The sequence below is a fragment of the Amblyomma mixtum genome, chromosome 10, assembly GCF_055824585.1.
Source record: "Amblyomma mixtum isolate Tamu chromosome 10, ASM5582458v1, whole genome shotgun sequence".
Lineage (NCBI taxonomy): Eukaryota > Metazoa > Arthropoda > Arachnida > Ixodida > Ixodidae > Amblyomma > Amblyomma mixtum.
In genome coordinates, this window is record NC_143021.1 from 180,999,014 (window position 1) to 181,025,269 (window position 26,256).

The 26,256-nt window shown below is 47.2% G+C and overlaps 1 protein-coding gene and 1 pseudogene across 1 annotated transcript; one reads left to right on the forward strand and one right to left on the reverse strand.

Moving 5' to 3' along the window:
• Positions 1-2,767: 2,767 nt before the first annotated feature.
• LOC149327890 (uncharacterized) lies at positions 2,768-5,124 on the reverse strand. The gene is made up of 3 exons (XM_089564989.1): positions 5,106-5,124; positions 3,870-3,947; positions 2,768-3,411 (listed from the first exon to the last, which is right to left on the reverse strand). The coding sequence occupies exons 1-3, from the start codon at positions 5,122-5,124 to the stop codon at positions 2,768-2,770; spliced, it is 741 nt and encodes a 246-aa protein (XP_089421115.1).
• A 499-nt stretch (positions 5,125-5,623) lies between these two features.
• Positions 5,624-13,299, forward strand: LOC149327891 (uncharacterized; annotated as a pseudogene).
• Positions 13,300-26,256: the final 12,957 nt, after the last annotated feature.

Sequence of the window (26,256 nt, forward strand, 5' to 3'; positions counted from 1 at the left end):
ATCATTGCGCTGGGTACGCCATCTGTGTTGCTGTCACATCTAGGGCATCACAACAGCGACTACAGCAGCAGCAGCTCGGACGAGGACGACGGCGCTGTTCACAGGGCAGTGTTTCAAGAACTCTTTAGCGTTCCTCCGTGTGTACCAAAGGTTCAGGATTACATCTGCATAGTGGTGCAACACTACTCCGGAGAAGAGGTAAGAATTTGTGTTCGTGTATGTGCCGATATGTAATGATGAATGAATAGAGCTTGCGTTATATAGCCCCCAGTGGATGGAGCCCTTAGTTCAGGGCCCCATTAGCTGCTGCAATCCGGCTTGCCCGATTGATCAGTCATATGCGGTGATGTTTTACAGTTCCGCAGGAACTTCCGACTGAGACGCCAGGCCTGCTATGACCTCATTGGCAGGTTCGAGAAATCGGACTTCTTTCCATCCGATAGACACCATGGCGGTTCTCCAGCAAAGACGCCAGAGGAGCACATTCTTTCCTTTCTCTGGTGAGCTTCGTTTTAAACACCAAAAAAGTGATACGTTTGGCGGGCACGCGCATAATGCGCGTGATTATATGTAGCACTTCTCTGAACTGCGTGTACGTGTAGTACAGGCGGTTCGTGAATAGAAAACAAGAAAATGTGCAACCTCAGTATTGCATTCACTTCATACTTGTTTTTTATATCGTTTGTTCCAGTTGAATCTGTATTTAGGCGTGTTTACAGTTTATTTATACGGTACGTTTGCGTTTGAACATTAATCTTTTGTAACTTGTGTAAATTTATTTCACTGATGCAGTTGAAAAGAGTACTGAGGAAAAAAAAATGCTGAAACCTGCTATTAGAACCCAGTATGTTTTTATTTGCCATACAAGGTTTGGTTCATGGGATTTAACGTCGAAAACAACTCAGGCTATGAGAGACACCGTTGTGAAGGGCTCCGGCATCGCACAGTACACGGATGCATTGCGTTTCGCCTCCATCGAAATGCGGCCGCCGCAGCCAGGTTTGAACCCGGGTATTCCGACTCAGAGGCTTAGCGCCCGTAAGCACTGAGCCACCGTGGCGGGTATTTGGCATGCGAGGACACGTTAAAAACATCTTATGCAAGACCACGTGTAAGACTGAATACCAGAAGCACGGCTTACTCCAACAGCTTTGTTGAAGTGTCTTCTTTTCTATTCTCTTGTGTGTTCATCTGATAACTGCAAGAATGTTTGATCTAAGCTGGTTTGGTAAATTATAATCATTCGCGTTGCAATTTATTTAACAGGTATGCAGCCAACAAGGCATCGATGCGTGAGTGCTCTGCACTGTTCAACATGGCAGAGTCGACCCAGCTAGTGGTCATCAACAGGGTCCTGGATTTCCTGTGCCAGATAGCCCCGAATGTAATTCACTTCTCATCCGACAAGCACGCACTGGCCAAAGATTTCCTGAATGTGAGTGTTTAAATCTCTCTCAGGCTCCTCTTAAGCATAGAATAACCGATTGACTAGTGCCATGCCCATAATTTTAGGCTTTTTTTTTCAATCATAACACATCAAATTAAATGCTGCAATCATTCATGCATTGCATTTTCTAGCTTTTTACTCAAGCTTTAAAGAAAACACTTCTTTAAATGTTAAACTGTAGCCAATAGAAAATGCTCAGAAGCATGAAGTAGTGACCGTTAGGTTTTGCTTACATTTGCACACTGCCTTAAAATGGAGGTATCAGAGTAAAATGAAAAGTACCACATGCTGCTTCTATGCCGGCTGTGTTCTCCCATTGCCACAAGGTTATAGCTCCATGCTTGAGATGTACATTGATCAACTCTGCAGAAGACCTACCTTTTCCCTAGTAACTGTAGCTCTCTCGTCTTTTCCAGCTTGCAGGCTTTCCCAATGTCATTGGGTGCATTGACGGAACATACATCCCAATACGCTGCCCAAGCAACAAGATCAGATCAACCTACATCAATAGACATGATCAAGTCTCGATCACTATGCAAGGCATATGTGATGCAAGAGGGAGATTTCTGGATGTGTTCACCGGGCCACCAAGCAAAGTGCATGATGCTCGAGTTCTGAGGTTGTCTCCAGTGCATGAAGACTTGCCAACAGTGTGTGAAGTGAACAAATTTCACATTCTGGGTGACGCTGCCTATCCCATTAGGGAGCACTTGTTAACGCCTTACAAACACTATGGGCCAATGACAGCAGCCAAAGTTGCCTATAACCAACGCCATGCAGCAACTAGGGTCATTATTGAAAATGCCTTTGGCATGCTTAAGCAAAGGTTTCGGCAGCTCCGTTATGTAGAATTCACAACTGTGGATAAAATAACAAAGTTTGTTATATCATGCTGTGTTCTACATAACATATGCTTGGATGCAGGAGATTTTGATGTTAATGATTTGCTTACAGATGCTGAAAGAAATGAACGCAGAACTGATGCTACCCTTCACAGCAGGCTCAGCCTAGCAGAGTTAAGGGCAAGTCGACAGCCAGTGTCTGCAAGTGAAAGCGCTCTTCGCAGGTTGGGTGAATTGAAGCGAAAGGCTTTAGCCGAGAGTTTCTAAGCTGCTTCCACAGAGACTGCAACCTTTTTTTTTTTGAAATTTATTGTACGCTGCAAAAGCATTTCTTAAATAGACATTTGGCTTTATGAAAAATGAGGTTGAAGTATTGCACATTGCAACAGCGTTTTACAAATAAAGGATGGTAAATGAAGATTTGCGTCCTACTTTTCTGCTAGAGTGCGCAAAAGTGCCATGTGCTCTGAATGAGCTTTTAGCACCTCCCGGTGTCTTCGCTCCTTCCTTTCTTCTCTTTCTTCCTTTTTTTTTCTTTCTCACTGTTCAATTTGTCCATCTGTTCAAAGAACAGCTGCATATGTTGAATTCTCGTATTGCTTGCGCGCATCCTGTGGTCAGCCCTTTTTTTCTTTGGTTCTTCGTCGTCCCGAGACTCTGTGCACAGTTTCAATGAGCTGTCTCCCGATGATGTCAGGGGCAGGCTATCGTCGCTCATCTCCAAGCTTTGCAGAACGTCTGTGCTTGTAGACGGTCTAGGCGTTGATTTACTGTGAGATGCTTTTTTGTGCCTCACCATGTCCACGCCACGCAGCACTTCCGGCTCAAGACTGTCATCCAGAGCCTTGATGGCATTGAATTCTTCCTCATACTCAACGCGGCAGCGGGAATTGCCTGACGTGTTGTTATGCTTCACTTCATTCCTCTTGCGCTTTGAAATCGTTTTGAACCGCGTTTCACACTGCACGGCAGTGCGGTGTATCCCCAGAACACCGAACATGTCGCATGAAATCTGTTCAAACATTGCATGCTTGCTGCGGAATTTCTTCAGTGGACCCACTTGTCTAGCATAGCGTGCATAGTAATCCAGCAGCAACTTCGTTTGACTTTCATCCCATGCAGCTGCATTGGAGAAGAAACAAGTGAAATAAGCTTGACATCTTTGACTACAAAGTCGCATGTTTTAGTGGCTGTTGAAATGCTTTCAATGTTCGTTACACCTGGACATTTAGCTTCATGCAGACCTTTTTGGTTACGTTGCAATAGGTGAAACTGTCGAGGTTGTCCGAACAAGCAACAATTATTTTATCCATATGCTCATCCATGCTTACTATATGAACTTTTTTCTCCCAAGCATATTCACCACACCAAGTCAAATGAATGAATGCGTGCTCTTTGCAGGTACGTGCATAAAAATAAGAATGCAGCCGCAGCATTAAAGCCCAACAGTGATAGACAGACAAATTGTTTAAATGCATGCAGGGTAGCCAACTTGGCTTTGTCATTTGTGTATGCACTCATTCAGCATTAACATGCATTCTGAAAAGTGAGTTGAGTATCATTTGTGAACTAAAACTAACCAATTAAGAGCACTTTTTCACTCGGCTCCTTTTCTGAGGCCACATCCACAACTTCAGGGGTTGTTCGGTCTTCCTCCCCTGTGCAGAGAAAAATCAATACAACATAAAATACAGAGCGTGATGTGCAGCGACTAGCGAGGTAGGTGCTGAATGCTACACAACTGACACGGGTAATATGAACACTGATTGAATGCATCGATTGCTAGGGCATTTGTGCTGACCACGTGAAAAATCATTTCTCGCGCCAGTCTTATTTTGGTGAAGGCTTATTCCAACAGCACAAATAATTCTGTTACTCATTCCCGGGCAGACAAATTGCACCGAAGTTTTTCTGGAGATGGTAATGCAAGGGATAAACTGTGCACAAATATCCTTTGTGAGCCGCTACAAAATGTGCAGAGCACGAGGGAAAGGCAAAAAAAAACGTGAAGTTGAAAGCACTCTGTGTTCAGGAAAGAAAAAACAGCGCTAAATTCTACACAAACCACACAGAAAGACGGAAGCACTCATACGTGAGCAAATGTTATTGTCCGAGAGCAGATTGTAGCTATTTCGCGCAGTTTATTTTTTTTTTATGCGAAGCATATTACTAGAGCTACACTACAGCCCGTCGAGCGCGGCGGTGGAGCTACCATTGACCTTTAGCGTCACAACATGACGTCACAGCAGAGGAGAGATGAGCTGCCGGCTCGCGCGGTCGGCCGCGGCGGTGGAGGCTCCACATCAGAGGCGCGGCGGCTGACCACGTGACGCTACAGCAGCGGTATAAAGCTGAGCTTGCCTCGCTCTCCGGGCACTTACGAGGCGGCCAGGTGTTGGGATGCCGCCTAGAAGCAGGGCTGATTTGAACGCGAAGCGAAAGCTTCAGCGTGCCACAGAGACCGATGAAGAGCGGGATGAACGTCAACCAAGGAAAGCCATGTATTACCAAGCCTAGCCATCAATATGCTTCGCATCTGACTAGGCTTAACCTTAGCTAAGCCTCAGCCATTTTTTTACTTCTCGCGCCAGCATTCACACGTAGTACGAATGCCAATGCGTAGGATATTCGCTATATCATGCGCACTTAGGGCAGAAAGCACAATGCTGCCTTCGGCATCATCGCTGGAAACTCACAGCCTTCCAGTAGAACTGTGGCAGGTCCGTTTTCCCCCACACCTGCCGCCATTAAGCGCACGCTGCGAAAAGGCGCCAAACCACGTTGTCCGTACTGAAGACGAATAAGGCTGGACTTACCGTCCACTGTGGCAAACATCACGACTTCGGCCGGTGAAGGGCTTTCGGGGCGTTGAGGGGTTGCCGCGGCATATCCAGAGTGGTACCACGGGACACTCATTTTTTTTTGTTTTCGACGCGAGCCGAGACGGAGACAGCTGAGGTAGCGATACAGGTTCAGCGGCGTGGGCGGTGCGGACTGTGTGATTGCTGTCGTTGACACCAGCGGCAGCGGCGGCGCCACTGCGGTGTGGCGGTTCCGGAAGTTACGTCCTTTTTCTGCTTCCTGCGCTTTCGCTCTGAAAACTTGCTAACTATTCGGCTTGACCGGTCTCGCTATGCGCTCGGAGCTAGAGCGGCTCTCACTTTACGAAATCCGAACCGGATCGTGGGAGCGACCAGTCGAAGACACCATTAGGAAGCCGTTGAAGTTCTTCACACAAGCCTTCGCCCTAACTGCATGAGTCTTTGAGGATGCCCTAACGTGTTCGCGCATGCGCAGGCGCGACCTGACTTGTTACTCCTGCGCCGTGGCCTTCATGGTGGTCTTTGTGGTGGCCATGGTGCTCTTCGCCGTGCAACACCGGAGGCGGGTGCTCCGCCAAGACGAGCCCCTCTTTGTGGACGTAGAAAATGGGGACGACGTGAAAGGCGAGGTGAGGAGCGTAAACAATTTAGCATAAAATTCTGGCCTAATGTTCTTCACGGACTCTGCTGTCCAGGCACTACGTCCCTCCACCAATCTCCACAACGATCCGTACCATTCGACAGCTTTGACTGGGTATCTTTGTCCCAGTGTCCGCTTGAAGTCAGTGCACAGTAGTGAGCATTGTAATTTTCTAGGCCGCGACTGATTTGCCTCTGGTCTGTGTTTCTGAAGATCAGTTGCAGCTAAGCAACCAAAGAAGGGCTAAGCAGCGTCGCCTAGCATATTCCAAGCAGCACAAGTAATCGGCTCAATATTGCAAATGGATGATGTGACTCTTGTTTTTTATAGTTCCAGGATATGCCAATGCATTTTCAATATTAGGCCGATTACCTGTTCTGTTTGGGATGTTATAGCTTATCGGTCTTTTCACACCAGCTTTTGATATGTCTAGTGCGGAATTATGTATGATACAGAAGTTAATAAGGTCAAAATCTATAAGACCTATAAGACTTGTCAGTCAAAAAATCAACTGAAAATTCTTAGCCTGTGCTCTGACGCATTTAGTGATGCACCTAATCCATTTTCTCAGGCCTGAGAAGAAGGCTGAGGTCTTTATTTGATTTTCTGGGCTCATCGGATTCCTTGTCCAGACAAGAACTTTCAATGAGGACACCCAGTTTTTGAAAGAAATTATACCATGCGTTCGGCGCATGATGGTCCGAGTTGCTCACGCGCCATAACACCCAATAGAATACATTACGAGAAACGGAACGAAAACCCACGCGACATCATAACGTAATCGACAGTGCCTACATTATCAGAAAAAAATAAAACTTTTTCCCAAGTGGGTTTCGAACCCAGGTCGGCGCGAACAAATGAACTTCGCTGGCCACTTCGTTACGGGTGTACGGTATCAGTTGATCACAGCACCGGCGTGCTAAATTGCCAGTAACTAGCAGTGGGTTTCGGTAACGTAATCATCATCAACTTCCATTCGGGCAGCGCGAACAGGCCATCTTAGCTGGCTACTGCATTAGAGGAGTACGCCATCGCCGCAGTCGAACACCCCTCGTGCTTGCTTTTGGATTCGCAGCACCTAAATAAGTACTCTAAGTACCCTCCATAAACTTTCCCACAGGTGAGGCAAACGGAGACTGACAAGCATGTCTCCTGATGATGCCTACACCGCGCCTTACATATCGTGACAACGAAAACGGAGGCTGAACATGCAAACGCATATACAACTCTGCAGTAACGAGCAAAACAGTTTTCAAAATGAACACCCGTGCTAAAGGAAAAGAATTCGATAACTCCAATGGCTTAACACGTAGTTGTGTACTCTGCTCGAGTTGAAATGAGCGATGGCAGGCGGTTGTGAAAGCTTGGGTCTAATTCAGTTACGTTGGCCAACCACGTGCGAACGAAGACAGGGCAATATTCAGTGGCCAACCACGTCGGCAGAGAACTGGCCGGGGACACTGAGCTCTGAACATAAGAAAGGCAGTTTGCCAGCCTTTTGAGGCATTGTTGGAAACGTGACGTTTATTTGACGGTGCGCCCTACTATTTGGCTACTACATCACACAGAGACCCTACGACGGTAAAATAAGCTCGGCATGAAGCCGGTCTGACGTAGGCAATTCGATCAAATCAGCTTAGGCTGCTCTTGCTTAGTACTCTCTCATGTATACCCAAATAGGCGGCGGCGCGGTAAAATTAGTCCAAATCAGCTAGTCTACGTGCCGAAAGTGACACATTCTTTGAGATCGTATTAAATCGCGTCACGTGGAATGTGCTCATGACTAACCGTTCGTCTTGATGTTGCGCATGATTAAGATTACTATTACTGAAACATATTTGCAAAGTGATGTTTGAGCGTCCGAGATCAGGTGAAAATAAAATTGTAAAAGTACACGGAAAAAGGCAAGTTCGAGCCTTCGATTATGGCGCGAGAAACGTGCGCGAAGTGCCACATCAGCTCCTATTACATGCCACCAGGCAGAACCTTACGCATTGCTTTGTCTCCCGGGTTCACGCCGCTCGTTCATAAGAGTAGTGGAACGCAGTGTTCCTTTTGTTATTGCTAGTTTATAAGGTTATAACTCTAGGTAAGTATAGATATTCGCCTCCGTTACCTTTCTTACTAATTTTACGTTTTTAAAATTACTAACCCTTTTGCCCTCCGCCGAGGCTTTCCCGCAAAATGTTGTCCCTCTCACAAAATTGTTTCGACTCTCAGGAGCTCATGGATCACATGACTAGAAATAGCACATTTTCGAGAGGGGCCAGTTTTTGATCTAAACAAGCCTTATGATTCATGGGTAACGTGTATGGCACTCCGTAGCTGTTGAATAGGTTGCGAAATCCTACCTGGAGGTAGCCCGCTGTGGAAGAAGCTCCTCATGCAGCGAATGTAGTAAGAACTACTCAGCCATTCCAATACAATATCTAGCGCACCAGTGTGTTGATGGGTTTTACCATCCGGCTTGTATGGCAACAACCATAGGTTGGCTCTGCCCCAGTAGGCAAAACCCATTTATGGTTCAAACAGTACTTGACAAATGTAGAAAGTACTCTGTGCATATCATCCACTCTGTCTGCTCGTAATTTCTTGGCATTAATTTGTTAAAAGGCCACTCGAACTCCTTTTTTAATTCTTGTTCTTGATCCGGTGTGATGTCTACAACTGTCCTAAACACACTGCATCATTCGGTTCTTTTATTGGGACACTTGAAAACTGCGGTGGGTGGTCAGCTGGACAGATATAGGTGTAATTGGTGATAGCTGTAGTTGTGGTACAGTTGTGCGCTGACAGTACAGGCGAAAGCTTGCACTGTGACATGTGTGGAGGAATCTGGGTACCTGTATTTAAGATATGGCCGCAATAGGCTTTACCGGGAAGGCGGATTTCGGATCCTTCGTGGATAAATTTCCACTGAGGGAGGGTAAAGTGTCCAACCGCCGTTTTCCCAGAATTTTACCCCACATGAGCTGTGTATAAAGCGGGGCGAAATATTGTACGTATTAGAGAAAGGGTGGGTACCTGGCGGCACTGGGGACAGAACCCAGCACCTTCCGAATGAGAGGTGGGTGCTCTATCACAAAGACATCGCTTCGGTTCCTTGGGAAGTCGGCCACCCATCGTGTTTTAAAAACGCAGAAGGTTTACTCTGGCCTGGCAAGCTACTTTTAGTGCGTAGCACTTCTAGCCGTAATCAGCGGCCGCGCAGCTGCAGCGAACGAGAGAGTGGCGCGTATCACAGTTGACGCCGCCACGGCCGTCACTGGGCAGTGTTGTCCAAGCGGGTCTCCAATCATCATCATCATCATCAGCCTGACTACACCCACTGCAGGGCAAAGGCTTCTCCCATGTCTCTCCAATTAACCCTGTCCTTTGTCAGTTGCCGCCACTGTATCCCCGCAAACTTCTTAATCTCATCCGCCCACCTAACTTTCTGCCGTCCCCTGCTACGTTTGCTTTCTCTTGGAGTCCACTCCGTTGCCCTTAAGGACCAGCGGTTATCTTGCCTTCGCATTACATGCCCTGCGCATTACAGCGGGTCTTATGCGGAGTCAGCTAGTCGCTCGCGCGCCCTCTCTCCCCTCGCTTCAGTCACCCCTCAGCCTACACGGTTAGCAGACGTGTACGCGTGGTGCTCCCTACACTCTGAATACTAATGCGCCTATATGAGAGTAAAAAAAGGGCGCCGTTTTTAAAGAGGGAGTGCGCTATAGGACAACTTACTCTCCTGTTACTCCTTTCTGTTTGCAGTGTAGACCTGGGCTCCACGCGGCTCGCTGCATCGTGAAACAGCTTGTGCTCACTTCCCCGCATTAACGGGCGCTCGCCTTCAAGCGCCCTTCCTTGCTCTTCGATTTCCTTTCTACGCACTGGGGACCTTCTTTCACTGCTCTAGATGCGGCGATGACAAGCTCTAGAGCATAGGCTTTGCTCTTGCCTTCCATTCTCCTACCGTATCTCTCGTTCTATCCACTCTTTCCTCATTCTCTCTGCCCCTCTTATCATCTCGCCTTTAATAAAAAAGCAAACCTAGGCCTAACAAAGAGCAAGAATGCATAGAAAAGCGTAGCAGGGGTGAGCAGTACTAGCGCATCTACTTCGCATTTGCTTAATTATGTAAATCGGCTATACTTTTATTCAAGTGCAAAAAACTTGTGAAAAAGCGGTCTTCGATTCCAGTTTTCGCAAACGAAGCGCGCTTACATGGCGCACATTGGTGGCCAAGTTGCCCTTCCACTATTCAAACCAGTGATCATCATTATGTTACCAAACTTAGTTAGAAAAGAACTGCTTTTCTGCCCGCTAATTGGTCCCTTTCCGATTCAGGTTGCTCTGCGCGAGGCGTCTAAACACAGGACGCAGCGAGTGCGTCCCGTCTCAAGGGGCGGGAGCAAGGCGACTTTGATCCGGACGACGAGGCGCGTCATCCATAAGGTCGCCGCCATGACTGTCAAGGCGGCGACCTTGAGGCGTGGGCCAGGTCCTCCGAGAAATGGCAGGACCCTGCAGAGCACGAAGGGTGTTCCATACAACGACGACGACGTCATTCGGTTCTTGTGAGTGTTCCTCGATGTGCGACCGTCAGTATCGGAAATAATTGGCTTTAGGAGATTTCCATGGTTCTTTCATGCTTTAAGAGCTCATATAAAGTGATTTCCCGTCATAAAAAATAAGTTTATAGTTTGTGATCTGTCTGTTTTTGTCTTTGAGACACGATAGCGTTAAAGGCACCGTTGTGCGGAAAATCCGGCTTCGGCGGTGTCGGCGTTGTGAGCGAAAAGTCACGAGCATGACTCTGGCAGGTGGGGCCCAGAGAGCAACCTAGGAGGCAAGTGTGTCACCTAGGTCACATGACTCTGCGGTGTCATCACAACCTGCCTACCGGATATTCAGCAAAACTGCCCACCGTGGCATGTGACACTTAAAGTAATGATTGGTCACTCGGGAAGACCAACCTGGGTGACACAAGGCCTACCGCTGGAACCACCTGTCATCACAGCAAAGCGGCGCATCGTTTAACTGCTGCACCGCTGCGCCAGGCAGGGTATGAGGACTCACAGGGATCTAAGAACGTAAAGTAGAGAATGACCAATTCTGCATATACGGGAATTAACTATTACGCTATCGCGTCGTACCTTTAAGGCGGATCTTGAGTGGCGCCTCCATTTTGTTTCCCTCCATTTTGCTTTTTACCCAGAGCAGAGGCTCTAAGCAAGCCATTCATAAACAACCACCTTGACTCATTCGTAGCTCTGCTGGCTAGTCTCAAATCCACGAAATGTCATGCGAGACAAAGACGCCCTTTTGATTCGAGAAGTGAGTGGTCTTATTGGCGCTCTTCGCTGTTCATGCCATGTGCACCCTTTTGTGATTTGTTCCAAAAGGCCTCCCTCCACTTCAGCCGCCTTGTGACGTTTACGCGCCGCGTCAGGTGCTCGAGCTTCTTCTGGTAGTGTTGTCCATGCGTGGCAGTGACGTCAATCGCACGGCTCGTGGACACTCCGCGACTAGCTGTCACGCCCGGGGCGAAGCCGTCGATAGGAGGACCATTAGATAACGCTGGGTTTCAATGTTCCGGGTTGGATTTCAGGATGAAATTACCTGCGAGCCAACCAAAATAGTTTGTGGGCGCTACAGCATTAACTCTAATTGTCATAAAATAATAAAGAGAAAGCCAACGAACCCTTTTCGGTTACCGAAGAATGTTAAGGAGTGCGCTACACCACAGATCCTACGCGTTACAAAAACAAAACTAAACAAGCTAACGTAAAAAGAAAGGAAACTTTTTATAGCTACAAGCCAGGAAGAAATACATTGTAAACTAAATTAGTGCAAAGATAGGCATTACAGTCTTAGCAACGCCTGCCTTTTTATATCTTATTTCGAGGTTTCTGTTCGTACGGACAGGATTAGCCCTGTTTCATTGAAAAAAGGGCTCCATCCTCTGCGGGAATCCCTACAACCTTTGTTGATAGAAAAGTTTTTCTCTCTCTGTATGAGATGTAGAGTCCATTCTGCCGTCAGAAAAGAAATCTTAAACAGTGTTACAAAACTGGGACGCTGCACCACCAACGACAGGACGAAAAGGTTCTTCGCGGCTCTACATAGTTTTGATTATAAGTTCTATTTCGAAAGCAATTTGGCAGCTTGAGCAATAACCAGTGGGGACATATATTGAGAGTAATAAATGCTCATGATGAAACGAACTGTGCAGTACATATCTAATTCTCGTTGGACAAAAAAACCAAGCTGGAAATGAAAATGAAGTTTAATTTTGAGGAAACGAAGGGAGCAGCAACTATCCAGCGAATCGCTGGGCATCTAAGCCGCTTCGTGAGAGCGGTCATGAAGCAAAGATTCAAAGAGGATTCATTAGGAAAGAGATGGTGGTAGGAGTGAAATAAGGAAAAAAGAAAAATGCGCCGTAGTCCTCGTCAAATCGCGTGGGTCTCCTTGAATTCTGGTATAAAGCGAATTCCTAGTAGTAAAAGCTGGGTTAAACTATGGGCATCGTTCTCTGTGCAGCGCATGAGACGTCTCCAGGCCTGCTTGGATTGGGTTTGGGTTAAGGTTGGACGACATTCAATCTGCGTTGATTTGCAAACAAGCAAGAGTAGCTCACTGGCATGGAGTGTAATAGCTGCTTTATTCGTTTTTTTTCTTTACTATAAAGTGACCCATTCGATGTGTGACTGGGCTTGTCTGTTGGATTTAATTTGACTCGAACTTACAAGGACACGTACGTTGACTTTTTTCATGGCTTCAATTAACATAGTTCATTTCGTTTTATGAAGCATGGGCAGCGCATCTTTCAGAAATATGTTGTTGTTAATCACGTTACAGTTCGTGTCTCAACGTTATTCGCTCTGTTTTGTCACCAGGGAGAAACTGGCCAGAGAGGTCGGCATACGAAGGAACAACAACCACGCGAAGCCTTCGAAGTCTTCGGTTGTGGCTACGAGTCCTGAACTATCTCGTATTACTATCCTGACACACCAAGCGCCTCCTGCCCCAATACCATCTACAAGCCAAGAAACAACCACAGTGAAGGCAGTACAGACATCGCGATCCCAGACTTCCGTGACAAAACCGTCATCACAGTCGGCCGTGACATCCAGCTTCCAGTCGCAGTCCATGGTAGGACAACCGCTTATTCGCATAGTGTTGCCGGTAATTACCCCTGCATTGCCTCCGGGATGGTCTGAAAACACGGATGCTGTGGAAATACCTCTTGCCTCACCGCTCATCCCGAGGACTTCGGCGCCCACTGTCACGAAGATACCTGCCAAGCCCAGCTCAGAATCATTCGCAGGACGGGCCCAGGAGGGCGAAGGGGACCATGCGGCGCATCTCAAGCCATTAGCTACCCACTTCTCCCTGCGGGAGAAGGTCTGGGCTGGCGGGAGGTCGCCCATTGTTTCTTGGACCGCCAGCTCAAACTCTTCTGCGGGGGTCCCTTTCATGAGAAGCGACTCCTACACCTTCGCACACACAGAACCTTTTGTAGACGAAGCCCCAAACGAGTCATAGTCGAAGGAAAACTGAAGAACTGCACACAGTGTGAGACCTGTCCCTAATGGCTGTTGGGTACGCATATAACTCGAACTATATGGCAGCAACAAGAAGTGGAATGTTCTAACACGCAAGATTGAACACCTCGATTTCTGATATAGCGGTGCTTAGGACTTATAATTTCGTGAGCTTTAGCAGTCTGAAGTGTTGATTTAGCGACTGCCGTTCAGAATGTATTACGCTGCGAACTTTGCTGCCAATCTTAAAACCTACACAGGCGTGCTTAATGGGAGGTCTCTGCCCTAATAAACGCTGACAGGCGTCCAGCGCTGAAAAACTCGGCGGTGGGAGTTTCTTGGCACGCATACGCACTGCGACTTGACATTTGCAGTTAATAAAAAGTCGATCTTGTCCCTACACAGTCAGGGTTTGGGTTTGTAGAGGCTTAACGTCCCAAAGCGACTCAGGCTATGAGGGACGCCGTAGAGAAGGGCTCCGGAAATTTCGATCACCTGGGGTTCTTTAACGTGCACTGACATCGCACAGTACACGGGCCTCTAGAATTTCGCCTCTATCGAAATTCAGCCGCCGCGGCCGGGATGGAACCCGAGCGCCATAACCGCTGAGCCACAGCGGCAGTCAGTTGTCTGCTTGACGGTCTCATTTTTGTTCTTGATCTCTATCACTGTGACAGGAAAGCCATCTCAGCAGAATTCTTGCGTAGCTGACCGCCGCAACAGCGTCTCGGAGTTTTATTGAGACCATGCGAAGCGCAACGAGACGGAAGTGAGAAGAGCATGGATCTTTTTGTTCTCTTTAGACAAGGAAAATATGTTTATGTCATTGAATTCTCATATACCTCACCCTACAGCTTTACAAGCTACATCTCGTGACACGATGTTTCCATGGCAACTATTTTGGCACCCTCCGTAGATTTCCTACTAGAGCTAAAGCTATACTTCACGACCAAAGCCGAAAGAGCCCATTCATCGCTGAAGCCTTGACTGAATAAATAAGTTTTGCCGCGACTGTGATTCGAACATGTGGCGGCGCGAACGGATCAGCTTCACTGGCCACTGCACGAGAGGAGTATGCTGTCGCCACAGCCGACCACGCCTTGTGTTGAACTGCAACATACACTCGCGCTGTGCACTGCACATCGTCGTCTTCATCAATTTCCAGCTGCGGCGCGAACAGGTATCAGACCAGCTTAACCGCGAACAGAGCTTACACTGAATCCAATATCGTCGCCAGATGTGCCGACGACGCAGCAAAGCAAAACCTTGAGCCAGTTGGGCTAAACGCGTGTCTTCGCAAGTCTACTGCTCAGTTCAACAACTTTATAACCCTATCATTTTTATTTGCTGTTAGATAATGATTCTGTATTTGAGCCAACTGTACTATAGAGCGAGAACTTTGTGACGCATAAAGAACGAGTATACCCAAGCGAAAAAGAGTGCAGCAGCCATTTTTCTTTGCATAACCCGAAAGAAGGCAAATTGAAAAAACTACTGCAAAACAGCCTTTTTTGACGTGCTCCATGTTGGTAGCTGTCATTACGGCAGACTAATTCGCATGGGAATAAACTTTGGGCAGGTTTACAATTGTTCATTCTTTTTCAACCTAGATAAACCAATTCCACTGAATGGGCCCCAGATTTCGGTGGTATTTCGCATGAAGAAAATCGCAAGAAATAAAGCACGCAATGCTCGCATGTTTTGACGAAACAGTCAGATCTGCTTCTCTGATTCACGTGGAATTACAACTTGAGGAGGCGACGAGAGAAGACAAGAAAGTAGTTTAGCCAACCTCAACAACATAAATGTTTCCAAATAGTATTAACGTGATAGGCTCATGTCGCTGAAAATCTGGCGTTGTCGGCGTCGTTGACCATGACCGAAAAAGCCCCATAGAAGCAACCCAGGAGACAGGTGGGCCACCTAAGTCGCGTAACCTTGTCGTGTCACCACAGCCTGCCCACCAGATTGTTGGCAGACTGCGCACCATGGTAGGTGGAAGCTATGTTCATGACTGATCGCGAAAGGTTCCTCGAGATGAGCAACCTTGGTCGCACCAGCCCCACCAGTTGCAGCACCTGCCATCGCAGGCCAGAGTCGCATTGCTTGACCGCTCTACCACTGCACCAGGAGTGGTATGAGGGCTCTCAGAGATCTATGAATGCTAAGTAGACAATGACCAATTCTGCACATATGGCATTAAGCCATTGAAGATATCGCGTAGCAGAAAACAGTAGCAAACTTCTTGTCTACCGGGAACAAGTATCTTATTTTCGGTATTCAGTACTATCTTTTAACGCTTGTATTCCTAGACAGCAAGAATATTTTTTTTTGAGCGAAATGCGTTCATAGCAGAAGATGCGCAGCAGAAATGCTGATATGAACGCAGCAGAAATGTGTTCATAGCAGGTCTGAAGACACCACAGTGATCAGAAAATAGTTTGAGAAATATCATCGTAGACATCCTGACTGTAGGATGTCTAATTGAAATCTTATAGTCGCGTTCTTTCGTTGCTTGGTACATCAGCATACTTACATGGGAAAGTAGCTGTCGAAATCTTGACAAAAGCGGTGACAATGAGTGTTCACATGCGGGATATCAATCGACGCGCTTGAGTATGGCGCAGACGTAGGCCATCCTGCATTGCCTGATCGAGATCGAAAGGCCAAGCTAGCAACCAGTCGCATGTTTCAAGACATAGCTCACAAATTTACTGGAAACGAGCAGGGCGTTTATGTCGGATACCTGGGCAGAGACCTCGTATGACCCTGCCTCCTAAAATAGGAAGCCGAATAAAGATTAGAACTGAACGCGCCGATCACAGGGAGAAGTGGCCCACGTGACCGGAATGCCTCAGGGAAGAACTCTGGACCCATGGCCACGCTTCGAAGGCGTGGAAACATGTGAAAATCGTGGCAATCCCCAAGCCAGACGAAAAATCTGTGATGGAAGCCCTGAGTCCCATCTCGCTGACTTAGTTCCTCGGTTAGGTGTACGAGTAGGTCATTCAAGCCCGCCTCCAAAATTTCATAGAGGAGAGCATGTTCCCGAACACCATGCTGGGCTTTAAGTCGGGACTCTCTGAGGAAGATGCGCTCCTAACCCTAAGGGAAGAAGTCTCACAGGGCATCCCAAAGGGAGAACACTTACTGGTCGCACTCGAATTGGAGGGGGCCTTCGACAACACCTCTCACGAGGCTATCCTCAAGGGGCTTACCGAAATCACATGCGAGAAACTATCTTTGATGATTTCAGATCGTTCCTTATTGGCAGGACGGCGTTCATCGGAATAAGACTCACTCGACTAGACAATATCGAGATGCGGAACACAGGAACGCCGCAAGGGGTGGTACTCTCCTCAATCCTTCTGAATATCGCTATGCTGGCGCTGACCAAAGAACTGCGGAAGATACCGGATTCGAGGTTATGCCCTGTGCGCCGACGGCATTATGCTCCTGGCCATCATGGCCTCCTTCGAACTAAAGAGGCGACCCTTCAGAAGGCCGCAACGGCCGTGGAGAGGTTCGCGGCCGCAAGCGGAATGCGTTGCGCGCCCGACAAGTCGGAGGTGGACGAGTGCACGGAGGAGGAATCTACAAATCCCCTGGCCCCATAGACCTCTATCAAGAGGGCCACAAGATCCCAGAGAGCAACCAAGCTAGATTTCTGAATTTCTGGGTCCAGAGCAACCTGAAAGTCTCCTACAGCAGCCAAACCCTAAGGCCCGTCAGGAGCAAGATCTCGCGAATGGTCAAGAGAATCACATGAAGCCGCAAAGGCATGCGCGAAGAGGACACGCTCCTCCTCGTCGGGATCCCAGTGAACAGCGGATTGACGTACGGCATGCCGTATCATCACCACTCGATAAATACACGAGATCAAGAACAAGTAGAGGCCACCTTTTGAGCGCATAGAAAATGGCGCTGGATCTCCCCGTCACCACCTTGAACGAGAAGGCAGCGGCTCTTTGGATCCACAACACATTCGCCGAACATTCGGATGCGGTTCTGGCTTCGCAAAAGGCGAGACTGCAGAAAACGGTGGCGAGCGGAGCAATCCTCCACCGGATGGGAACGCTAACGGAGCTCAGCGCTCTCGATGGGAAACGATAACAACCGCCCGAAGTTCCTAGCAGGATCAAGACCGGCCCCATTCCTAACCACGTCAACTACGAACTCCATGAAGGTCGTCACAAAGCTCGCATCAACCGTCAGCGGCGAAAATTGAAGGGCGACCCGCACATAACGTATGGGGGCGTGGCGGCGTACCCCGAAAGGGTCCTCTTGCGGTAGCCGCCGTGGACGGAAGAGACGACTGCTTGACCCTCGCGACCTTCGTCAGGGCAGAGATCCCAGCTATGGCTGAAATCATAGCGGCGCTAATCATCAAGCACCCCTTTATTGTAAAACTCTCAAAAAATACATAACAACTACAAAAAACTGACAGGAAGCCCGCACCCCGACAGGGTCGGCAGGAAAGTTCACGTCGTCACCGTTTCGCAACAGGCCTGCCGCCACTTTACCAACGGACGAACACCGCTGCTGGCTGCTCATATCCTCTGGCCGAAGCTGGAAGAGTACTATCAAATTACGTGGACGCCGAGCCGCAAGGGACCGGAGCGGAACGAAAGAGCGAAAGCCTTAGCTCGAGCGTTAACCAACCGTACGGGACGAGACCAATCGTCCGAACGATTTCCAATCTTTACCTTCATGTCCCTGCCGTCAAATTACGGTGAACACTTTAGTATCCAGCGGCTTAACCACAAGATTTATAGTCCGTGTCACAAAAAGCTCAGCACTGAAGACGCAGTAGCTTTCAGCCTTATTCAAACAAGCACATTCCCAAACCTACACAGATACAGCAAAATGTGCCCACTCACATATCGTGGCGCCTGCCCCTGGTGCGCGGACACGCGTCCCTCACTCTTCCACATCTCGGGAGGGGGGGGGGGGGTGCAAACCGCGAAACTTAAAGGCGCCTAGCACATCATTTCAGCTGTGGGAGGTACATCTGTCCGGCGACGCCCTGGCGAGGCGAGAAGCGCTCGTCCACCAAGTTCCTCGAGCAGCCATGCCCAGTGGGTGTCCTGGAATGAAGAAGCCACCCACTCCACCTCAAGATCAATTATCCCGCTGGTTTAAAGAAACATTTCTCCTCTTTCTCTTACTTCTCTTTATTCGATCCTGAATAGTTTAGCACGTGCTTCCACATTTATTTCATATGTCTTTCACTTGGATATTAACTGAAAAATACCACATTTGCATTTAACGCGCGGCGTATATGTTCATCAGATGACCTCGCTCTGCTAACATTTTGTTTGGAGTGACATAAGCCGTTTGGAAAAGCTGCCTGCAACCACTGTGCGTCATGCGTCATTCAGAAACAAACGCCTCGTGTCCTAGCAGTTTTACGTTCCTGGTTGAAAAGTGATAGTGATGACGGCTTACTATCTATAAATAGACGCGAGGCTTCTCAAATGACCAGAGCAACATCCACAACATTGCTCCCTTTCAAACCACGTCAGATGCAACAAAGCGGTGTGGTCTATAACATTTTACGTGCTCTTTGATCTCAACGAAGAAGTTCACACAGTTATACGGAAGTTCATGCCTCCAGTCTTAAAGTCGACGGAATTAACGGCCTGTTGTACAGCTGCATATGTTCACGATAAGTCTTCTTACGTGTCAACGACAAAAGCCCCCCAAAACCACATATCTCTAGGGACTCTTTTGGAATGAGTTTTAGGTGCCACATTTTTTTATCTTACTCAATGGGTTTTAGAAATGCATCCCACCATCTGTGGAAATCTCGCAGTGCGCTGACGACATTCCTGTATAATGTTTAAGTGAATAGCCGCATTGCGCATGCAATTTCGCAGAAGGCACTAATTTCAACTGAAGTGATATGATGGAAACTGAAGGCCTTAATGACCAGAGAAACGTGTTCACTTTTTTTTTTATTAGGGCCGACCTTGCACGCTACGTGCTGAAAGGTGCGGGCACACCAGTACCTTGCGTCGCTAACCACAAATTTTTATATGCGACCATTGACAAGTTACTCTCTTGGCCACCGCATGTCTGAAAATTAGATGAAACTTTGCTAACTTGCCTTCATCATCCGCATGCTCTTCATCCCCGAAAGTTGATGCTTCACTGAAAATTCATCACGGCTGCATGCAAAGCTTGTGAAGGCCTTCTGCGGTAGTCTCCCTCTTTGGAGCATGTGGCAAGCTCACATAAACCTTATGGAAGAAGTTCACATCAAGCTTCTGGAACGCATTGAAACTCCCCCCTTGGTCTTAGCTTCTGGAACGCATTGAAACTCCCCCCTTGGTCTTGCGAGAATGGTCTCTACCACGAGTACTCTGGCAGAGAGCAGACGCCTCTCCTAACTAGTTCGGCGCACACAAGAGCTCCCTAGTACCGGAGTGTGATTTGTGCCTCGTGGACCTTGTAATCCCCATGCAGCATGTTGCGTATTCAAAGTTTCCGTCCTCCTCCCGTCGAGCGCCGCCGCGTCTTTGTTACCATAATGAAAATTTGCACAGTGTATCACTAATACAGCATCTCCTGACCAAGCTCAACATTCTCGGGCATAATTTTTGACTAGATTGTTTTAAGCTACTGTTATGGAAATATTGATGGTAATGGCGCATTCTTTTGATGACAATCTTTCATTAAAGTTTTCCATCGCTCGCGCCGAGCAATCAAGCGTGCCGTAGTAAACCAATGAGGAACGCTTTTGGTTTTAGCTCAAACGTTAGTAGCAAAAAATACAAACGTGTCGAAGAGAGATCTGCGGATGTATTTAGTTAATGTAGTGAAATCTTATAATATATTAAAAAATTTTGCGTTCATATACTCTTTCCCGTTCAAAGATGCCTTTGTCCTGAATTATTAAGACGACAAGTGTAGGGAAAAGAGGTGCTGGTTATGACATACACGACAGAAGCCAACAGTCACTGAAACGAAGCAGCATATGGGATGGTTTTTTTAATTTGTGGTGTTAATTTGTTGGAGGTCAATAGTGTTAATATTCAATCACTTAAAGATAGATGATAAGAAAGCAGAATAAAAAATAACCACATGCCGCCGGTGGGATCTGAACCCATGACCTCTGAATTTCAGTCATGGGTTCGGATCCCCCCGGCGGCTTGTGGTTGTTTTCCTTCTGCCTTCTTATCAACTACCTTTAAGTGATTGAACATTTACACTTTTAATCTCCTAGTTAATTAACGTAAAAAAAACCCATCCCTTATGCTCCTTGGTTTCGGTGACTGCTGCATTCCTTCATCTTTGTCCTGAATTGCTGGTATAATTGAGAATAAAACCAACAACACCCTTGGGCCAGTGTTTACATCAATCACTCTTCAGCATATATCTGGATGATACAGTGTGCAACATCGTGTTAACGCCGTTGTCTTAGTCACTTCCCTAATATCTATAATCCAAGCCTGAAAAATATCCACAACCTCAACAAACTCATCGACACCTCAACAAAGAACACATGCTGGTATAGAACTGCGTGCATTCCGAGCTGGTTTTGCCTGTATACGCAAACCACCCACAGCAAAGGTTATTTTCACTGCTTCTTGAGGTGCATGTCAATGCGCGGAGACATCACGCATGCAGCAAGCTACTTTTCGACGATTAGAAAATCCTAAACAGCGAAGCCTGTGGAATACACAACAGTGTTTGTAAACAGTTTTACTTAGAACTTGACATTTACACGCAGCTGAGATCTAAACTCAACTATCACGAAGTTTAGGGTTGAGCACATGTTAGTGAGAAGTGGACATCGTTTAGAGCAACAAGTGACGAAGGGTAACCCTGAGGTTTCTTAATTCAAACGTAAGTCAAGACCATTCTTGCGGTGAAACACACGTACAGAACGCCGAGCACATGCTTGGATTGTTGCTAGCACAAACGCTCTTTTTCTCCATCTATCATATACCCAATGCGCTGGCTTCAGAGCCGCGGCAGAGTGGGGGCTCCTGATCAGAACTTGGCTGCCGATAATTTCTGAGAAACTGCGCAGATAACAGATTTTCACGTATGTGCCGCTTTTCTGCCATGGCATAACCTGCGGGGAGCCACCGGCCGTGACAGCTGCGTTTAGCACACTACTTCAAAATAGCAAATAAGAGGACTGCTTACATTCTGAGTGGCGTGTGCTGCGTGTTTGTTTTTTACTACTTGGACGACTTATGTACTACGTGGGAGGCCAGATTAACACGGTTCGCACAGCTTTTCAGAATTTTCATAATCCCGCAAGAAGAGTAATCGTTCCAAACCAATGAGAGCATTCCTCTCAGCGAGTTCATAGCGCCCAAATTACCAAGTGGCATTTGACAATTTTCGGTGCTACATGTCGATAATTGGGACATCGATGGGAGGTATAAAATATATTTTACTTTTAAACTCTCTCCTAACCACGGACCAAATGGGAATTGTTGCGGAGCAAGAAGGCGCCGAAGTAGGCAGTGGCATGTTTGGACTGCTCGCGCTAAGCTAGCAGATATTAAATCATCTCATAGATATCTCTCATCGTGTCTCGTCATTCTATTTGCCATCACGTAACATTTGGTGAAAGTGTGGGGTCTGCACATCAGCCCGGTCCCTTGCGCTTCGGAGCTTGTTGTCCGCCGAGGTCTCCTGTGGAGGGCTGGTGGTTCGCACTTGCCGGTATCGCCCCCGCTCGACTTGACCAAATCCAACCAGCCGCTCCCGCGCTGAATCACCCCTACTTACTCTGACTCGCCCAATGTTTTTGATCATAAAAGCGGCTCTCCTGCTCCTACCGTTTGGTGCATCCATGGACCTAGACACTAGCTTCTGGCCACCGGTGGCTTCGCAGGTGTCACTGACCAGATTTCATCCGCTCATAATCCGCTTATGTCTTTTAATCGTGGCGGTAAGCTCTTCACTTTCTCATCCCTCTACAACAATTCAATCACACCCTTGGTCATGTCCTGTACCTCATCAACTGAAGAAGTCTTCTTATTTCACGATCGGGATGATGATGATTAAAGTACTTTAATTGGAACTAAAATGTGGTCGGTCCTCCTTTTCCGGGAATTCGTTAGACATTGCAGCCGCTCTTGCCCTTTCGGTCAGCTTCTGCTGAACTTTCGGGTCGGAGCTGGACAACATTTCCTCCCACCACTCAATCGCCGGTTCTTTCACTCTTTCTTACACTTCGTGCTTTTCGCAGGACATACCGTGTGGTATAGATTCGTCCCTATACCACAATGTGCGCACTGTGGCTCATACTCTTCCGGGTAGGTTGCAGGAAAGTCTTTTTGAGCTTGAGTGTGTGTTCGTATCCTTCTCAGTGTTATTTCCGGTTCCTTGTCTTGTTCTTCATCCGGTGGCGCGTATTCCCTTCTGTCTAGCCCATAGTGTTATAGGATTTATGAGTATGCGGCGATCGTTTGGCCCCGGGTCTTGTTGCGGACTAGGAAGACAATGATGGGGGCAGCTACACGGGCGGAGCGCTCGCGATAGGCGAGAAGCTATTAAATTTTCTGATAGTCGTCTGTCATCTCTCATCATGTCTGATCCTTCTGCCTGCCACCCATTACTAATATTTATGCGTTTTCGTTAAATATTTTTGGGCTCAGAACAATGGCATTAATAAGTTAACGACATACATACAAAAGGAAGCCAAATAAAACGATAAAGATGCGCATTTAGTTGTCTTCATTTTTGTCTACGGAGTTAAATTTTTAATCTCCTAGTTTTTGGAATGAAGTTTTAGCGGAAACTTATAAAATAAATGTTTACTTCTCAAAGTTATTTGCGAAATTGATTTTAGAAAATTTGTTGCGAAATTTGCCTTGACATCCTCCATAACGAAAGAAAAAATTGATGAAAACTTGGCGATATCAAAACTTTTTGCGTACCCGAAAGCAAATACTTCCGAAAAAAGCCAAATTCTTAGATCGTGCAGATTTCCTGCTTGGACGCAATCACTTTAGACCCAATAATGAGGCAGGCTATCGAGAAAAAGCCAGGTGTACTCTTCACTGCGCAGGTGGCATATAATTCTGCGTAATAGATATGGAAAGCCCACAAAGAAGACCGGTAAAATATGTAACTTCAATGCCATTTTAAACCGGCGGCTTAATCTTAAACGGGCCCAAGTAAAATACTAGCCGGTTCTTCATCACCCTCTGCACCAAAGCCGGATTATGCGGCAGCCTACCCTGAGCCACTGGTGCCGAGATCTCCGACGAAATTCAATTCAATTCAATTTATTTTGCATTTTTTTACAGGAGTAGAAAAATGCGAGGGGACGGAACAAAAATCTGCTGATTAGCAGCAGTCGAATCTTCATGCAGCTGGTCATGCATGTTCATGCATGATGTTCATGCATGTTCATGAACGTTCATGGATGTTCATGAATGTTCATGCATGATGGTCAGTCAAATGTTCATGCAGCTGAGTGGCAACATTTGCCGCCTTTCATGGAGGGTTCCACTTTGGCCATTCTCAACTTCTACATTCCAGTATTTTCAACAGTGGTTCAGAAATAGCTGCCACAAGGAAAGTAGACCAAGTGAAAAGAAAAAAACTAGTTTCCTGCTTTCAGTGTAGATGGCGCGTCGATGAACGGCACCGAAGCGTTTAAAATTGGCTTTTGCGTCGTTAACGACTGTCAGCACAGAAAGAGTCACGCGATGTAATATTGATGGCATGCGGAACCTTAAGACACTACATGCTACCCTCATTCAGCGACAGCTGCAAATATTAAGTTCAAGCTCGGTTGGTAGAGCACAGGACGCAAATTTGGAGGCCGTGGGTTCGGGTCCAACCTGCGGCATGTGGCCGTTTTTTCTGCTTCTTTCTAATCATTTATATTTAATACAATTACCCTGTTAATCTGTCATTAATGAACGCCAGAAGAAGAAAAGAAAAAAAAAACGTCAACTATGCTCCTTAGCTTCGGTGACCACTGATCTCCAATAGGGGAGTTGGATGCCGCATCGGGCGCCCGAAAGTGAAGCCACCGGAAGTAAGCGGCCTTGTCCCGGAAGTCAGCCTTTGGCAGTGCATGAAATCGGACCTCAGCACGGTTTTTCAGTTCCAGTTTTCTTTTCCCACTTAGCATTTCGTCTTTTCGTCGTTCTCGTCTTTTTACATGACAATGCCCACCTGTTGCCCGCCAACTAAGTGAGGAGACCAGTGAGGTCTTCGGAAAAGACCTTTCAAAAATAAGGGTCCATTGCATCGCAATGGGACAACACTAGCAGACGACAGGACACCGCTACACGCAGCAAGTATGGAGCCTCGTCTACTCGGCTCGGTGTCGTCTCGTTTGCCTAGCTTCGCCAACTCTGCTCTTTACTGTGATCCTTGCTTATGCTATCAATGGGGGATAAATATAAGAAAGAATAGGTGGAAACATTCACCAGGCATCTGAATTTGCAGTGACCATTTTACCGAATTATGTGTAGACCGAACCGGAGCGAGGGCTACGTTACTATCTGGTGAGGTGTCGAAGGTGTTCGGTTGGTTCACGTTAGCGCCTCCAAAAGGTATAGTACTGCTTTTTCGACGGAGCGTGTCATGTACTGTTTTGTATTGTAGTAAGTTAAGCCTGAATTGGCTTTAATTCGTGGTGCTTGGTGCAGCTGACTTCTAACAGCGCTTCTCGCGCGCACTGCAGCATTCGTCTTTCTTGTCAGGCGTTCCTCTCGCGCTGTGTCTTTTCTTTTCTCCTGGAAAATCCGGTTTTAAGGTTGCCTAGCCTCATCGTCATTCCACTACTTCTTGTTCACGATCGGAAGGCACGAACCAGACAAGAATACAGGGTTTATTGCACGTACCCCTTTGCCGCGGTAGGGTGAGACCTGCATGCCTGTTTTCTTCGGTTTCTCTGAAACTACAGGATTCTGCACACAATGCTCACATTTCTCGCGTTCAGCTTGCTTGTTCCTTTCATATAACAGGAGACATTACACGAGAACAACGCAAAAAACTGAGAACGAAAGGGCGAAAGACGCGACTTTTTGCATTGAAATACACAGCAGACAACCGACTTCCGGGACAAGCCGTCCAACTACCGGTGACTTCACTCGCGCTCGTGTCGGAAAGCTGGAATGCGGCATCCAGCCACCTAGTGGAGATCAGTGTCGGTGACTGCTAGCTTCCTCATGTATATCAAAACGAGCCCCTTTTTTGCCTTCTCTTGTCTGCTCAATGGCTAACGATGACCTCGATTCTGGCAGCCTTGATGCCTTAAGCAGGGCAAGACTGGTCTCGCACAGCGTCCCCCCTCACCGTCCGACCATGTTCCTACGTGGCACTCGCGGTAATACAGGACGCACTTCGTCCACCGCTATGGCCGAAGGTGGCGCCGGTAAACACTCGCAAGCTTCTCTTACACTACACATAGATACCCCCGAAAGCAGATCGGACAGCCCTAGTTCGTTGGAGCACCGGACGCGAATTCGGAGGTCGTGGGTTGGGATCCTACCTGCGGCATGTGATTGTTGTTTCTTCGGCTTTCTAATAAATTATTTTCAATAGAATTACTCTTTTATATCATACCGAGGAACCCACGAATTAAATTTAAAAAAAATATGCGCTATTCTCTTCGGCTTCAGTGACAGCCTTAGTTGTTTAGAACACCGGACTCGAAATTCGTACGTCGTGGATTCGGATGCCACCTGCGGCATGTGATTGTTTTGTTATCTGCTTTCTAATAAATTATACTTATTAGAATTGCTCTCTTAACCTCACATTCAAGAACACAACGAATAATATTAAAAAAAAAAAAACATGCGCTGTGCTCTTCGGCTTCAGTTATTGTTAGCTTCTGTCAAGCAATGTACATCCCACAGTTCTTAGAAAGGAATCAGTGGTTCAAGTTAAAATGCTGTCTCCAGTATTCGCGCATATTGTTTCCCGGGAAATGCCTTGAGTCACGTATTAATATCCTACGTTTCTCCGCTGGAAGCCTTTTTTG

Excerpts from the sequence above, each read along its gene's own strand:
- LOC149327890 (XM_089564989.1), bottom strand. Across the intron at positions 3,412-3,869 it reads TGAAAAAGTGCTCTTAATTG|CTGCATGGGATGAAAGTCAA; the intron begins GTTAGTTTTAGT and ends TCTCCAATGCAG.